Source organism: Medicago truncatula, chromosome 7 (genome assembly GCF_003473485.1).
Source record: "Medicago truncatula cultivar Jemalong A17 chromosome 7, MtrunA17r5.0-ANR, whole genome shotgun sequence".
Lineage (NCBI taxonomy): Eukaryota > Viridiplantae > Streptophyta > Magnoliopsida > Fabales > Fabaceae > Medicago > Medicago truncatula.
Window position 1 is genome coordinate 37,101,168 of NC_053048.1, and position 16,106 is coordinate 37,117,273.

General features: G+C 31.7%; 1 protein-coding gene and 1 pseudogene across 2 annotated transcripts; both read left to right on the forward strand.

The window, feature by feature from the left end:
• Window positions 1-911: 911 nt before the first annotated feature.
• LOC11415813 (putative pentatricopeptide repeat-containing protein At3g23330) lies at window positions 912-8,115 on the forward strand (annotated as a pseudogene).
• A 2,578-nt stretch (window positions 8,116-10,693) lies between these two features.
• Window positions 10,694-12,767, forward strand: LOC11408158 (CRIB domain-containing protein RIC4). 2 transcript variants are annotated; one of them, XM_003624112.4, is made up of 3 exons: window positions 10,694-11,023; window positions 11,732-11,875; window positions 12,414-12,767. In XM_003624112.4, exons 1-3 carry the CDS (start codon window positions 10,888-10,890, stop codon window positions 12,650-12,652), a joined length of 519 nt encoding a protein of 172 aa, XP_003624160.1. In that variant the 5' UTR covers window positions 10,694-10,887; the 3' UTR covers window positions 12,653-12,767. The 2 variants fall into 2 exon arrangements, with proteins under 2 accessions (XP_003624160.1, XP_024627067.1); XM_024771299.2 differs by having other exon boundaries at window positions 11,735-11,875.
• The last annotated feature ends 3,339 nt before the right edge of the window (window positions 12,768-16,106 follow it).

A 16,106-nucleotide genomic window follows, 5' to 3' on the forward strand; every position in this document is an offset into this window, starting at 1 on the left:
TAGTTAGGAACTTCCGTCAAGTTACATATATTTATAGAAAATTGCTCACATCCTTTCATGGATACTTGCATCAATTTACATGAACACTTGCATCCTTTCACAGGAGTCATCATAAATTAACTATAATAATTAAGTTATTCTTACATGACAGTCCAAATAGCCATTTGCATATTTAATTATGTCTTTGAATTTTCTTTCAAAAAAAAAATCATGTCTTTGAATTTCAAGGATCTTTATCGTATTCATCTTCTTTAACTTCAACCTATCATATGTAGACAAATTGTATCATTAGAATTTAGATATCTCATTTCATATGATCATTTGAATTTTAAGAGTCTCACACCATATCAACAATTTTAGAAGACCCTAAATCCATACCTCAAATCTTAGATGTGATCCCAATGAATATTGGATTACCAAAAAGCATGATTTAGATTACCAATAAGATCTATAAGAAATTTAAAGAAATTAATAACTGTAGACTCATAGATCATACCAAATAGAAAAGGAGTTTTATAGGTTTGAAACCTATTTTCAACATAAATTTTAATGGATTTGAAGAAGATGAAAACGGTGAAGGAAATAAGATGAAAATCTTAGCATTTTATATCAATCAATAAAATTAATCAAAAATATATATGTTGACTAAAATCTTGTTTGAACTTGTCACATAAGCACTCTTTTTTTTGGTGTACATCACACGAGCACTCTATATAAACCATTGTAATTTAGTATACATCTATACATAAAAAAGTAATTTAGCACTAATAGTTTGTTTTTAGAGAAAGTAATTTAGTTGTCACATTTATACATAAAGTGCAAAGACTTGAGTTAATTTAGAAAGCTATTGACAAAAAAATTAAAATTGCTAACCTTATGTTTCGAAAGTAGCAAAAACTCACAAAGCCAGAATTAAAAAAAAAAAAAACAAAAAAACGAATGATAATACAAAATGCGTAAAGTAGCAAAAACCGTGTTTGGGGATCTTGCATCGAAGGTTCTCTCTCCATCAGCTTCATTTCAATTCAAGCAATCATAAAATAACTCAGATCCGTATCAAAACCATAACCAGATCCCCACTACCGGATCTATCTCACTTTCTAATTTTCTTCTTTAATTTTTTGCTCTAAAATTAAAAATGAAAATAAAATAATAATTAATTTTCTTTTTTATCTTCAATTTTCTCTCCTCTATTTCTTCTTTCTTTCTTCCTTTTCTTCTTCTTCTTCTTCTTCTTCCCTCGCAAATTCAACCGCCACAGATTCACCATGGCACTACGATTCAACACCAATGGAGGAATCACCTTTCTCGCTCTTCTCCTCTGCTTCGTCGTTCAAACCTTCGCTCAGGTCAGCTTCATTTCCCTTCCATTCTACGCGTTTTCATGCATCAATCGCCGCCGTAATGTGTTTGTTTATATTCATAGGATTCTCTGGCTCACGACGACAGGCAAGAATCCGGTGGATCTGTGGATCTCGGTCGCCGCGCCAAAGTAAGCTTCATTAATTTTGTTCATTTGAATTGTTGAGGAAATTGAATCGGAACTGGATATGATATGAATGTGTGTGAATTTTGTTAACAGGTTGCGTTGAATGATATAGAAAATGGTTCGGTTATTTCTCTTAGCTTGGATTCTTCTGGTGTTGGACTCTTTGATGCATTCTTTGCTAGTTTATCAATGATCCTCGTTAGTGAGGTTAGTTTCACGAAACATTGCTCAATTTTAATTACCTAATTTAATTTATAGCTTGTGTCATAGTAATAATAAGTTTTGTCAAGCATTATCGCTTGATCTAACCTTGATTTTAAGAACAAGACGTGTTTGCATTTGATTTTGTTGCATTATATAAGCTAGTGAAGAAATTTTTAGCTGTAAACTGTGATAGGAGCGAGAGGAATTCCAGAGACGAGTCTTGTTAGAGGAAGCTGAAATTGGTTGAATGAGTAAAAGTGTGCGATATGAAGTCAATGTGACACATATATGGAAAGTAATCGACTAGTTGTTATCGTTGTTTGGTAAAATGTAGTGGAGAGCTGATAAAGTAGTTGATAGTAGATCAGCTTATAGCAGATAATTTAGCAGCAGATTGAATTTGTAGTGTTTGGTAAAATTATCGGTTATTATAAGTTTCTAGCTTACCTGATTCATATCTAACTATTAGTAATCAAACCGAAGTTGATTATAGAATAGCTTCTAGCTTACAAAAGTTTCTCCGTTATAAAAAAATTTGTACGAAAAAGTTCTTATGAGCTTATAAATGTTGAAATTTAACGAGATATGTTCTGAAAAAACAGAGATGCAGATGCTAATTTCTACTCAATGGTTGTTTAAAATACTAATTGTTATTGCAATTGGCAAGATTCTTTAAATACCCTCTTTCTATAAATACTTATTAGAACTTTATGCGACTAGGCTCTAGCTATGATGTAACGAGCAGTCGGATTGTTAAGAATGATTGTTGTATCTTTTCTATTCTATGTTTGCGTTATGGCTTTTAACTGAAAACCTTTTTTCATGCTAGATTGGGGATGAGACATTTATTATAGCAGCTCTTATGGCTATGCGTCATCCTAAGTCAATTGTTTTGTCTGGTGCACTAAGTGCCTTGATTATAATGACGGTAAGTGCAACAGTAATTCTTTAGCTTTAATGTTCCTGCTTTTCTGTTCCCATTAAGGGATTATTTTTTACATGGTGCTGTGATGGATTGATTTTAGCTTAATATAGAGCACCATTTCTTGGTGCTCTAACTCCTTTTATCAAAGGCATTGAGATTAAAGTTATTTGTTCGTGTCCATTAGGTACTTTCTACAGGACTAGGAAGGATTGTACCAAATTTGATTTCAAAGAAGCATACAAATAGTGCTGCTACAGGTAAACTTATCGGCGATACTTACACATTCTTGAATCATAACGGCTGAGTATTCACTCGGCACCTGTGACGAAAACTAACATGATTGACATTGTTCTTGTGTTTGGAATTCGCTGATATAATTTGCTGACATAATTAATTCCATGTACTTTTGTTATACGTTTCAATATTAATTGATTTTGTTTGTTTCATTCTATCTATGTCTTGCTTTTGGAATTCGCTGATATAATTGTTTTCAAATCTCCATTCATTATCTTGTTTTTATGGATAGTTGCTACTTTCATTTATAAGTTCAATTTTTTTGTAAGATGAAGCTAAGCCTGTCATTTTTTTTGTCATACACAGTTCTTTATCTTTTCTTCGGGTTACGACTGCTGTACATTGCTTGGAAATCAGATCCAAAATCTTCACAGAAGAAAGAAATGGAAGAAGTATGTCTTTAATGACTCTCTATAGTAAAATATCCGCCACAGTTCAATTCTCTCCATTTATACTATAGCTTTGTACTTGTACAGGCATGCAACAAATGTATTGCCTCAAGTTCCTTCATTCTAGATGGCACATTTTTTTAACAGTAACTGTATTTGTGTTGGTTATAAATTCAAACTAGCGACCTTGATTGCTGTTTAAATATGTTAATATCTTGAATCTTAATATTGATGCAACTCTTCAGGTTGCTAGTTTGTTTCTGTTATAGTTTCCTTGTTACTCCACCTGGTCACTTGCCATGGGAGCAGAGCTCAATTAAATACCTGTAATTGTGAACATGCTATAACATGAAGGGATTCAATGGTTGATGATGCATTAGTTGGTTTAGTTTAAAACAAGAGTCAGACTTGGTAATTGCTAAGAATCTGTTCTTGTTAACTAGGTTGAAGAAAAACTTGAAGGTGGACAAGGGAAAACTTCATTTCGGCGGTTCTTTTCAAGATTTTGTACACCCATATTTTTGGAGGTAGTTACAGCTCTTGCATCATTCTTTTTACTGGAAGATAATAATTTAGTAACACTTTCTTCTAATTTTTATGCAGTCTTTTGTTTTAACATTCCTTGCTGAGTGGGGTGACCGTAGCCAGATTGCGACAATTGCAGTAAGAAACCATCTCTTAACTCAACACCCTAAATATTTGATTATTTGTACATTTTATGCTTTCCTTATATATTTTATGTCTCCAGCCTTTAATTTTTGTCGGTGGTTATTGTTTGTATTCTGTATTTGTTTTGTACTTTTTTTCATGACCTTCAATTTTCTTGTGCAGCTGGCAACACACAAAAATGCAATCGGGGTAGCAGCTGGGGCCACTATAGGTCACACAATATGTACCTCAGTGGCAGTGGTGGGAGGAAGCATGTTGGCATCTAGGATTTCCCAACGTTCTGTAGCCACTGTCGGTGGTCTTCTCTTCCTAGGCTTTTCTTTGTCTTCATACTTCTACCCTCCTCTAGATTAATACAAGTGCTGGTTAATCTTGATCCTAGTGACTTGTTCGTGCTTCTTTTTACGTTATTTTTTATTTTTTTCACTTGATGGTTGTCTTTGTTATAGAATTGTTGTGTATTTACCTACTCCCTAGGAAAGCTCGATCTTAATTGGAATATAAGATTTTGTATCCCATTCATTTTTGTAAAATATTTTGAATAGACAGCCATTGTTATTGTCATTATTTTGGAAGGGAAAAAAGTATACCCTTCTCTCCATACATCGTTGAACTTTGAAGACTCCCTTACTTTTGGATTTTGGAATTTAGCACGTTGAAAGATAATGTGGACCATTTTTCAATAGATAGTCATGCATATCTTTTCAAGGTGGACGGCAAAATCCAACAAACACGATTTAAAAGATGGCTTTGACTAGGAACTCTACACAATTATTAAATTAAGCTTCAAATTGTGAATTAGCAGTCTTGCTTTTTCCTCGTCAAAAAAGAAGACTGACTTGCTTTACAAATCTTAAATTGAACATTATCATCCGTTTTAAAATACATGATCAATTTTTGCAATGTGCATTATTCACTTGATTTACTTTGACTATACTTTTTAACTAATGTATAAATACAAATATTAGTATGTAAGATGTCGTTTGATTTGTCTCGATAAATATTTTCAAAATATTAAATTTTTATAATTATTTATTTTAGATAATTAAGATATTAACGGTTAAAATTGTACATTGACATGTGTGAAGTGGTTGATTTGGACATGTATTTTGAAACGAAAAGAGTATTATTTTAAGGTATATGATCAATTAAATGATGGTATGTAGAACAATGGTTTATATAATTATGTTCTAGTGGATATAATTATATTGAGGGATACCTAGAATTAAGAAGATTCAAGTTAAGTACAGAGTAGAACAAGTGTCATGCAAAAAATAAACTGGCATATAATATATGTAATGTAACACAAACCAATTCAAGATTTAAGCCTGTGAATTAAATAACTAGATGATTAGCTACATACTATTTGACAAAATGTGACAGATTACAAAATGTTCAGGCAAGCTATCTGGTGTTGGATGAATTAAAATAACTGAGACTCAAGACTGCACAATTATCCGACTCAACAAACATACCTAATGAGTTTGCAAGAAAATTCTAGTTCTAGTGAAAACTATCTGTATCATCTTTTCATTTATTATAACTTTTCTCATCAATAAACTGGTCTTAACATTATGCTGAAATTTGTATATCTATGAATAAGCTTTGCAGAGTCGAGGTTGGGTGGCATTGGCAACACTCCTTTTTATGGGTTACCGTTACTTTGGGTCTTGTCGGAAATTCACCAAACATGTTTCAGTGACCAATTTTCACATTGTTAACTTTCCATTTCACTCTCGTTCGCGCCAACCATGTTCCTTTCTTCACTCCACCACATCCATTGGGTCACCACCATCACTTCGGGCCCTTCATGGCCACTACTTCAAGAAAGGTTCTCTCCAAATTTTGAATTCGGCTAACTATCTCTTAACCCTCTATGTTAAATCCAGTAACTTGGACCATGCCCATAAGCTGTTTGATGAAATTACCCACAAAAACACTCAAACATGGACCATCCTTATATCAGGTTTTGCAAGAGCCGCTGGCTCTTCAGAGTTGGTCTTTAGCCTTTTTAGAGAAATGCAGGCAGATGGTGCTTGTCCAAATCAGTATACATTGTCTAGTGTGTTGAAGTGTTGTTCACGTGAAAACAACATTCAGTTCGGTAAAGGAATCCATGCGTGGATTCTCAGGAATGGGGTTGGTGGAGATGTTGTGTTAGAGAATTCTATTCTCGACCTTTACTTGAAATGCAAGGAATTTGAATATGCTGAAAGTTTTTTCGAGTTGATGATTGAAAAAGATGTTGTGTCGTGGAATATAATGATTGGTGCGTATCTTCGTGAAGGAGATGTGGAGAAGTCTCTTGAGATGTTCAGGAACTTTCCTAACAAAGATGTTGTGAGTTGGAATACTATCATAGATGGGTTGATACAATGTGGTTATGAAAGATTAGCTTTGGAACAATTGTATTGTATGGTGGCACATGGGACTGAATTCTCTCCAGTCACGTTCTCGATAGCACTTATTTTGGTTTCCTCTTTGTCACTTGTAGAGGTTGGGAGACAACTTCATGGGAGGGTCTTAACATTTGGCCTCAATAGTGATGGTTATATCAGGAGTTCACTTGTGGAAATGTATGGCAAGTGTGGGAGAATGGATAAGGCATCTACAATTCTTAAAGATGTACCTCTGAATTTTTTGAGAAAAGGGAATTTTGGAGTTACTTGCAAGGAACCGAAGGCAAGGATGGTTTCATGGAGTTCAATGGTTTCTGGTTACGTTTGGAATGGAAAATATGAAGATGGTATGAAAACTTTCAGGTCAATGGTTTGTGAACTGATTGTAGTCGATATTCGAACTGTTGCAACCATTATTTCGGCCTGTGCTAATGCTGGAATTTTGGAGTTTGGTAAGCAGATTCATGCCTACATTCAAAAAATTGGGCTTAGAATAGATGCCTACGTTGGTTCGTCGTTAATTGATATGTATTCTAAATCTGGTAGCTTGGATGACGCTTTAATGATTTTCGAACAAATCAAAGAACCAAACGTTGTCTTGTGGACTTCAATGATATCTGGTTGTGCTCTACATGGTCAAGGAAAGGAAGCAATTAGTCTTTTTGAAGGAATGTTGAATCTGGGTATCATTCCAAATGAGGTTACTTTTGTAGGGGTTTTAAATGCATGCAGCCATGTAGGGCTTATTGAAGAAGGATGTAGATATTTTAGGATGATGAAAGATACTTATCACATTAACCCTGAAGTTGAACACTACACTTCTATGGTCAATCTTTATGGTAGAGCAGGTCATTTGATTGAAGCGAAGAACTTTATCTTTGAAAATAGTATATCTCACTTCACTTCTGTATGGAGATCATTTTTATCTTCATGCCGACTACATAAAAATTTTAACATGGGAAAATCGGTTTCCGAAATGCTACTTCAAAGTGCACCGTCCGATCCAGATGCGTATATTTTGCTATCAAATATGTGTTCTTCCAATCATCAATGGGACGAAGCTGCCATAGTAAGGAGTTTAATGTATCAAAGAGGTGTTAAAAAGCAGCCTGGTCAATCTTGGGTTCAGCTAAAGGATCAAATCCACAGTTTTACAGTGGGAGATAGGTCTCATCCCCAAGACAAGGAAATATATTCATATCTGGACTCTTTAATAGGAAGACTGAAGGAAATTGGATATTCTCTTGATGCAAAACTGGTCATGCAGGATGTAGAAGAAGAACAAGGGGAAGTACTCATTAGTCATCACAGTGAAAAACTTGCACTTGTCTTTAGCATCATTAACACTTCGCCGAGGACTCCAATTAGAATCATGAAGAACCTCCGTATTTGTAACGATTGCCATAACTTCTTCAAGTATGCATCTCAGCTTCTAGAACGTGAAATAATTGTCAGAGATACACATAGGTTCCATCATTTTAAGCAGAGTAGTTGCTCTTGTGGAGAATATTGGTGACAAGTATGCATCACAGTCTTGAATCTTGATGTTATGAAACCACTCATCATAACTTCTAGGTATGCATTTACATTTAACCTTGTCAGTCCATCTATCATATATTGATTTTGTTATCAGATGCTAGACTGAGCAATCATTTCAATCTTGATATCATCTATAATGTATCACTATCTGTATATTGATACCAAGTGTTGATAAAGTACATCATCAGATCGGTGAAAGTTACATTCTGAGACCGGTATGCTTACTAACATTTTTTTCTATCTGATATATTATGATTTTTTGTATTCAGCATCCAAAATGGCCTAGCTCAGTTGGGCCAGTCAAACAGGACTGGGCTAGGTTGGTCTGTTTACAGGGCCCAATAAGTTTTTTTTTTTTTTTTAACTCGGTATCCGATCTAAGAACCGACTAACCCGAGGGGACCAATCCCACCGCCAATAAGATTTTTCCTTTAATGTTGTGAACTGAAGACAACTCAGCTTATCTAGTCAACCCAACTTTTAAAAATAAATGTGTTCAGTTTATTTTAGAATACTCAATAGGTTAAAAACATTAAAGCATGGAACAATTGCATAGAGAAAAATTTGTGGATTTTTTCAAACCTTAATTACTCAACTTTGTAGCCATAAACTGACAGAAGATATCCAAAGCATCAAACTGGACTGGACCCTATTAGATTAAAAAAAAAAATTGGGTGAAGAAAGTGATTTTTTTATTGGATTCAGCTAAAAGTTTTTGTTGTTTATTTATGCCTACTTGAGGGAAAGTTGAAACGTTTAGATTAGTCTATACTGTCATACGTTTGTATATATGACACAGGAGCACATGACTCACCTAATTGTCTTGAATCTTGATGCTTAAGGGCGTGTACATCAAGGAAGCTTTGACACAAGTTTTTAATTTGTAGCACTTCTATTATTCCTCTGTACATTCTTCTAGTGCTTAGTGACTTAGTAAGCATTACTATTAGAGGAAATCAGCACTTGTACTGCACCATGCGCAGATAAATTTTCTACTTATTAGATCAACAAGTCACGTCATATCACATTTGATCTAATGATATTATAGTAAGACTTATTGATTCAATGGTTGAAACAAGCTCGTGTATGATGTAAATCTTGTCTCACTTGTGTACCATAAAATTGATGTTAAATTAGTCTCTTAAATTAGAGAACTTTGGTTATTAATTTAGTCTTTTTTTCTTAATTCAGTACCATAACTTTAAAGTTTTAATGTTTGTCTTGATAATCTTGTAAAAAAAAAAGTTTGTCTTGATAAACATGAGACTATTCAAGGCATTATCTAGTACTTTAGTGCACGGAATAAATTGACTGACACTCAAATTTTCCTTTCCCAATTGCGAGATTAATTCAAGTTCTGAAGTGTTACTATCTTGAAGTGAAAACTTGTTGGAGTTATTAAATCTAGTAAAAGTCATTTCATAATTTGTTGAGCTTAACTGCTCTTAGTCCTCTATGCTTTGTACGACTGCACTAATCATGGACTAGATGAACAAACAATTGCTGTTTAAGATAAAGACAAAATTACAATTATTTTTAGTGCTTAATTAATTGACATTACAGGAACAGCTTCACCTTTACAATTTTTATATATGTATGTATTGTCAATATGGTTTCGTTAGTTTTTTGTTTCTTAGTGAAAGAAGAGTAATCAAGTGTTAATTAATCTAAGCTTTATTAAGTCACTAAGCTTCCGTTAATCAACATACATCAGGTTAAGTATAAGTAACGCACTCAAAGGTAGACAACTCAACCTGCTTCAACAAACCCATTTTTGATTCTTACAATCAATGATGCTTCTTCATATTGAAGAAATAGTATATATCAGATTTATTTGGTCTCAATCTTCTTGAGGTGTAGATTTATTTGGACGTTTGCTTGGAATGCAATACTCCTAGATCGAGTCCAAAACAAGTAAACAAAAAGGAGCATTGGATATATAAGGGCTTTTATTCAAATAAAATATAAATTATGTATTTCATAAACTAACCAATTACAAGGAAAAGATAGATAAGAAATAATAATTAAATATTGTTGATAACTTATTGTAGAAGAGAGGCAAATATCACTTGAAGGGGAAAATTATGATGCGATCTATTATCTCAATGTGCATAGGTTTTGGTTTCACTTTATTCATTCACTACTCAACCAACTTTTTCTATGTAATGTTCGTTATAAGTGAAATGATTTGATAGAATTATACATTGCATAACAATATATGTCCGAGTAACACACTCAATTGAATAACACTCTATGTGATTGCTCCATTTTTTCAAAAAATCATCACACTCATCTTATACGTTTTGATTGTTATTTTTTAAAGCGATTTAATTTTTTATGGTATAAGTTAACTGGGTATTCTTCGCTCAAACTAAGTAGGACTATAATAAGTGGCAAAACTCTCAAGAGTTTTAACATTGTTATTTTAAGTCTAAATTCAAATCCACCACATATGATTAAGTTAGAAGAGACTCTAACTATCTTTTAGTTTTTTAAAGAAAAATATTTCATGGACATTCATACATCCCTTTAACATCTTGAGAGATGAAAAAATAGAGAAAATGATGTGATAAATGAAATATATTATTGCTATTTATGGGATACAAATATAATTGCTATTTATGAAAATATGAGATGTCCACGTATAAGTGCTTTTAAATTAACAAGTCGAAATCATGTGTATTCCACTATTGCGTAAGTGTGTATGTCCCTTTCACTCACCAAACTAATTTATTAATGATATGTAGCTTGACTATGTATACGTAATCATAGCATGCTTCACAACAAATTGAATCCTAAGGGAGTACCCCATCCCCATGTGTGTCTTACTATATTATGACTACAATATAACTTGAATAGCTATCTATCTATATCTATATATTGTAGTTGTTATATCTCCATTCAAGGGTTGCATTTTTTGGTGGATCAATTAATTCAGCTCCAAATTCCAATTGAGATATTCACCTTTCCTAAGAAATAATGAGACAGAGAATGGAAAGGCTTGTCATTCTTCCTTTCTCAGCTGGTTGTATCTCTGAGGCCAGTGTTGCTGTTGGTGTTCCACATCCAAGAAGATCAAAACCTGCAGAGACTAATTCACCACATGATGCAATAAGTCTCTTCCTATCTCTTTTACGTGCTAATCACAACATTAATTATTTGCATTACTTCCCTTAATTTTATTTAGCTAGTAAAATAAATATAATAAGAGAAACACAAACACGTTTAATTATCGATCGGTTCACACGTTTAATTGTGGATTTGAATTTAGTGCAGTCGATAAAGGGCTTTGATTCTCTCTCCCACGGTACATCGGTGCAACAAAAAATTTCTTGTGTGAAAAAGTTTTGCCATGTGGTGGTATGCTACCCTAGATTTCTAGATAAAAATAAGTTGTTGCATCATTGAATTGTGAGAGAAGATCCGAGTCCGTTTATAAACAACACCATTAGAACGGTCAATATGTAGATTTCACTTTCCGTCATTGGATAAAGTTTATTGATATTACTAGAATGTATTTTTAAATTTGATTTGGTGAAGTCAAAATATGAACGATGTATTTTCATCCAATGGTCAAATTTGTTGTATGCATCAATAATGTAGTTCTTCCATTCTTTGTGATATACATATTGTCTTCCCTTAAACAAGTATAGGTCATGAGAAAATATATCAAAAGAATGTCGTGGGAAAATAGTTGGCATTTGATATTAATTTTTCCCTAATTTCTTAGGTTATATATATTACTAGTTAATCACGATATATTTAAATTTATTTATATGTTTGTCTATGATCTGTTACTAATTATGTGATATGATAAGATTAGAAGGATCTAAAGGAGTCGAGGATTCGGAGATTTTGTCCGGTGAAAGTATGAAGAATTCTTTGAGATTGCTTGATGTTGTTCCAAAGCCTAACCTATCCTTCAACAAGCTGTTCAAAGGCTTCAAGAACTTTTCTCAATTGTTTGGTGAGTTCACATATTAATTTTGTGGTCCATATATTAATTTATACATCTCTTTTTATAAATTAATATATTTCTTTAGTATATATATGTGCTTTTATTCTATTCAATATTAAAGTTTTGATCATAAGTTTTTGTAAAAACATCCTCCCTAAATAAGCATTTTTAGAATGAAACCTTTTAGTCTCGATCATCTTAATTTATAAGGTGTCATGCATGTCAAGCAGAAATACATGTCAATGTTGGTGTATGCTTCAACTAGTCTTCATTTTTTCACCTCTAACATCTTTTATCTTCAACTCGATTTTATGAACTTAGAGCGGTGAAAAGAAAGGAAAAAGATGAATGCAAATTAAAGTCAGTTTAACATTATTGATCTTATCCGATAATACTAATATGCACTTATATTTAATTTTTATAAACATGTCATACTAAAAATAAAATTTTAGGAATTAAAATCGAATTTTTTTATTTGTTTGTAACTAAAAAATATATTTAAGTCTTAATTTTTCATGGAATTCAACTTTTTTATGTTTAATTGCAGTGGAGAAAGAAGAGGACTTAGAAGAAGCAGAAATGGACATGGAAATAGGGTGTCCAACAGATGTACAACATGTGACACACATAGGTTGGGATGGTGTTACAACCTCATGTGCTGCTCATGACCCAATGAGGGGATGGGATTCTCTCATTCCTCCTGAGCTTCTCTCTGTAGCCTCTCAATCTTTACAGACAAAACATGAAACAACATCTCCCATCAACATCATGCCTTCTATTGCTTGATTAATTGAAGATTGTATCTTTTAAATGATATATGTATGAGAAACTAGAAACATGAAAGTGTGATTAATGGTTGTGGATATATACAAATATATTATATAAGTATATATTATGGTGAGTTAATTGCATTTGTATTAATGTTAGTCATGATTAATTTTCTATTTATATAAATTTAAGATTAAACCAAGATGAGTGATAAGTTCTTAATTAATACTAGAAGGACAAATATGACCAAAATAATTTGCACCCGGTGTTTATGTATAATTTATCATTATTTATGGACTACTATGAAAATTATCTAACAGGAACTAATTTAATTCCTGTATAAAACATTTTTTTTTTAAGATTAATTATCAATCTTTTTGTCTCTCTCTATATAAATTTAAGATTAAACCAAGATGAGTGATAAGTTCTTAATTAATACTTCTTTTAAAAAAAGCTCTTTCTTTTTGACAAAAAAATAAAAATAAATAATTAATGCTAGAAGGACTAATATGACCAATATACTAAGCACCCGATGTTTATGTATAATTTATCTAACATGAACTAATTTAATTCCTGCAAAAAGAAACTAATTTAATCATTAATCTGTTTGTCTCTATCTATATAATTAATGAACCTAGATCAAAGTGATGTTTTACACTGGGACTATGTATTATTATATGTAGTGGTTATGGTTCGAACTTCAAACATTTCACTTATTCAATTTGGACAACTATATGCAGGGGTCGAAGTTTGAACCATAAACACATCACTTATTCAATTTGGACAACCATTTAATTGTTCAACAACATGTTTATATACTCTATATATAGATACAATTTCATTTTTTATTAGCTCTTTTTTTCTTATCGAATCAAATCAATAGTTATAAACGGTATATTTTTATATGATTCTTAAATACATCGTTAAGTCTTTCTTATTCAAATATCATTTCTCTAATTCTTTCAAAAAAAAATCATTTCTCTAATTAAAACGAGTTATTTTGTATTTATTCTAATATGATCTATCTACTCTATTAAATAAGAAAGATATTGATTTAAGATTTGGCCAAGAACAATTTTTATTTTTGGTATAAAGTATCAACATAATATCTGCAACTTAAGCTGAATACTATCTGAATTGCTTGTGTCACAACTTCAAACATACACTTTCAAACACACATTCTAAGTGATTCTCCAATATTGTCCTTAAAACACAAGAAATTTTTTTAGCCTATCCTATTGGAGTGAAATGACATGTAAGTTGAGTCGGAGAACTGTTGTCCCTGAAGAACGCATTGTTGCAGAGATGTGTCGTAAATTAGAAAACTGAGAGATAATAATTGAGAAAAATGTCACAAACTAAAATGCTAAAACGAGGAAGATTTGATCTTATTCTTCCGATTCTTAGGTAAAAAAAAAATAAAAAATCTGAAGTTTAATCGGAAGGTAAGTAAAATCTATAAAATTATTAGAACATCATTGTCATTATTAGAAAGGCAAGACCTACTATTGAAACTACATTGTCCAGTCACAATAGTCACTCTGGTTTACGGTGACAAGAGTGTTGTCTATTTATCCGGCAACCCAGTTCAACATTAACGCACCAAATACATCGAGATGAATATACATTTTGTGCGTGAGAAAGTCACCCGCGGCCAAGTTTGAGTCTTGTATCTCCCTTCACGTTACCAAATTGCTGACATCTTCACCAAAGGACTTATGTTGCAACTCTATGACGATTTTCGTGATAGTCTCAACATTCGTCAACCTCCCGTTTCATTATTAGAATATTGTTATTATTAGAATATCATTGTCATGAAATAGTCATGATTGTATAGCAAATATACAGATAAACAGACATTGTATATAGATCATTGAAAATCAATAGAAAGGTAAGGCCTATCGTTCCAATAAAAATATTATTCAAATACGGGGACTCTCAATTTTAAAATATTATTCTAATACGGGAGCGTATTAGAATATCATTGTCATTATTTTTTTTAATAAAAATATCATTGTCATTATTAGAATATTGTTATTATTAGAATATCATTGTCATTAAATAGTCATGATTGTATACAGACATTGTATATAGATCATTGAAAATCAATAGAAAGGTAAGGCCTATCGTTCCAATAAAAATATTATTCAAATTAAAGATCAAATTTCGATTCTTCTCATTGAAAGTTGAATTTTCAATTATTCTAAAATTGAGAGTTTTACTTTTAATGTAGAAATTCAAGTATTATGAAAATTTTGATTAAAGAAAGTATAAAACTAAATTAATATATTATTAAATTTAAATTAAAAAATCAATTCTAAATATCAAAATACAATTGTTTCTCTCTTATTCTGATGTACTCCATCCGTTTCAAAATATAAGCAAAAATAAATAAACCACATACATATTATGAACCAATTTTTAAATGAATTTTTAGGTTTATTCATTTAATTATGTATGTGGTCCATAATCTAAAAGCTAAATTTTGCTTATATCTTAAAACGTAGGGAGTAATAAATATGACTATTAAAGATATGCATGTTAATCACCAAGAACACCATGCAGGAAAAATGACTTTAAAAGACATGTATGTCATATGAAAAATGATATTTTATATGTTAGAAATGCAAAGCGATCTATCAAAAAAAAAAAAGAAAAAAAAGAAATGCAAAGCGATCGTAAAAGGTTAAAATATGGTTTTAGTCCCTGCAAATATGCCTCGTTTTGGTTTCAGTCCCTGGTAATTTTTTTTTTTGTTTTTCGTCCCTGCAAAATTTTTTGTTTTTGAAAATAGTCCCTGACTCCATTTTTGTGATGATTTGCATACGTGGCACATTATAACTGAACCAATTTTGTAGTTTTTGGTCCTTTCAAAATATTTTGTTTTTAAAAAAGGTCCCTGCAAAAATTTTTGTTTTTGAAAATAGTCCCTGACAAAAATTTTTGCAGGGACCAAAAACTTTTTTTTTTTACCAGGGACTAAAATCAAAACGAGGCATATTTGCAGGGACTAAAACTATATTTTAGCCATCGTAAAATGTAACACCTATTATAATATCTTTATCAAATAACTTGTGCTGTCCATTCATTCAATATATGTTAGAAATATGAAGCTACTTACAAAAAAAAATCTCGGGTGGACTAAATGATTTTTATACCGTATTCTTTTTAAAGAAATATTCAAATGAGAAATTGGTTTGAATGGTGTATCATAAAAAGTCATTTTATCGTTTTGGTACGACTTTTTTGGATGTTAAAATTTCAAAAAATGCTTAAAATGAGAAGCTATTTTGAATATAAATATAATTTTTGAGAGATATTTTTTTTTGAAATATGTGATTTTATAATGTTTTTTTTTTGAAAGAATGTGATTTTATAATGTTAAATCTCTAACAATGAATATCTTCTTATATATCAAAGTTAACCTGTAAGCCCTAATTTTAACTTAAACCTTATTGCATAATTTTACTGT

Excerpts from the sequence above, each read along its gene's own strand:
- LOC11408158 (XM_003624112.4), top strand. The coding sequence starts at position 10,888 with ATGAGACAGAGAATGGAAAGGCTTGTCATTCTTCCTTTCTCAGCTGGT. Across the intron at positions 11,024-11,731 it reads TTCACCACATGATGCAATAA|AAGGATCTAAAGGAGTCGAG; the intron begins GTCTCTTCCTAT and ends TGATAAGATTAG. Across the intron at positions 11,876-12,413 it reads GAACTTTTCTCAATTGTTTG|TGGAGAAAGAAGAGGACTTA; the intron begins GTGAGTTCACAT and ends GTTTAATTGCAG.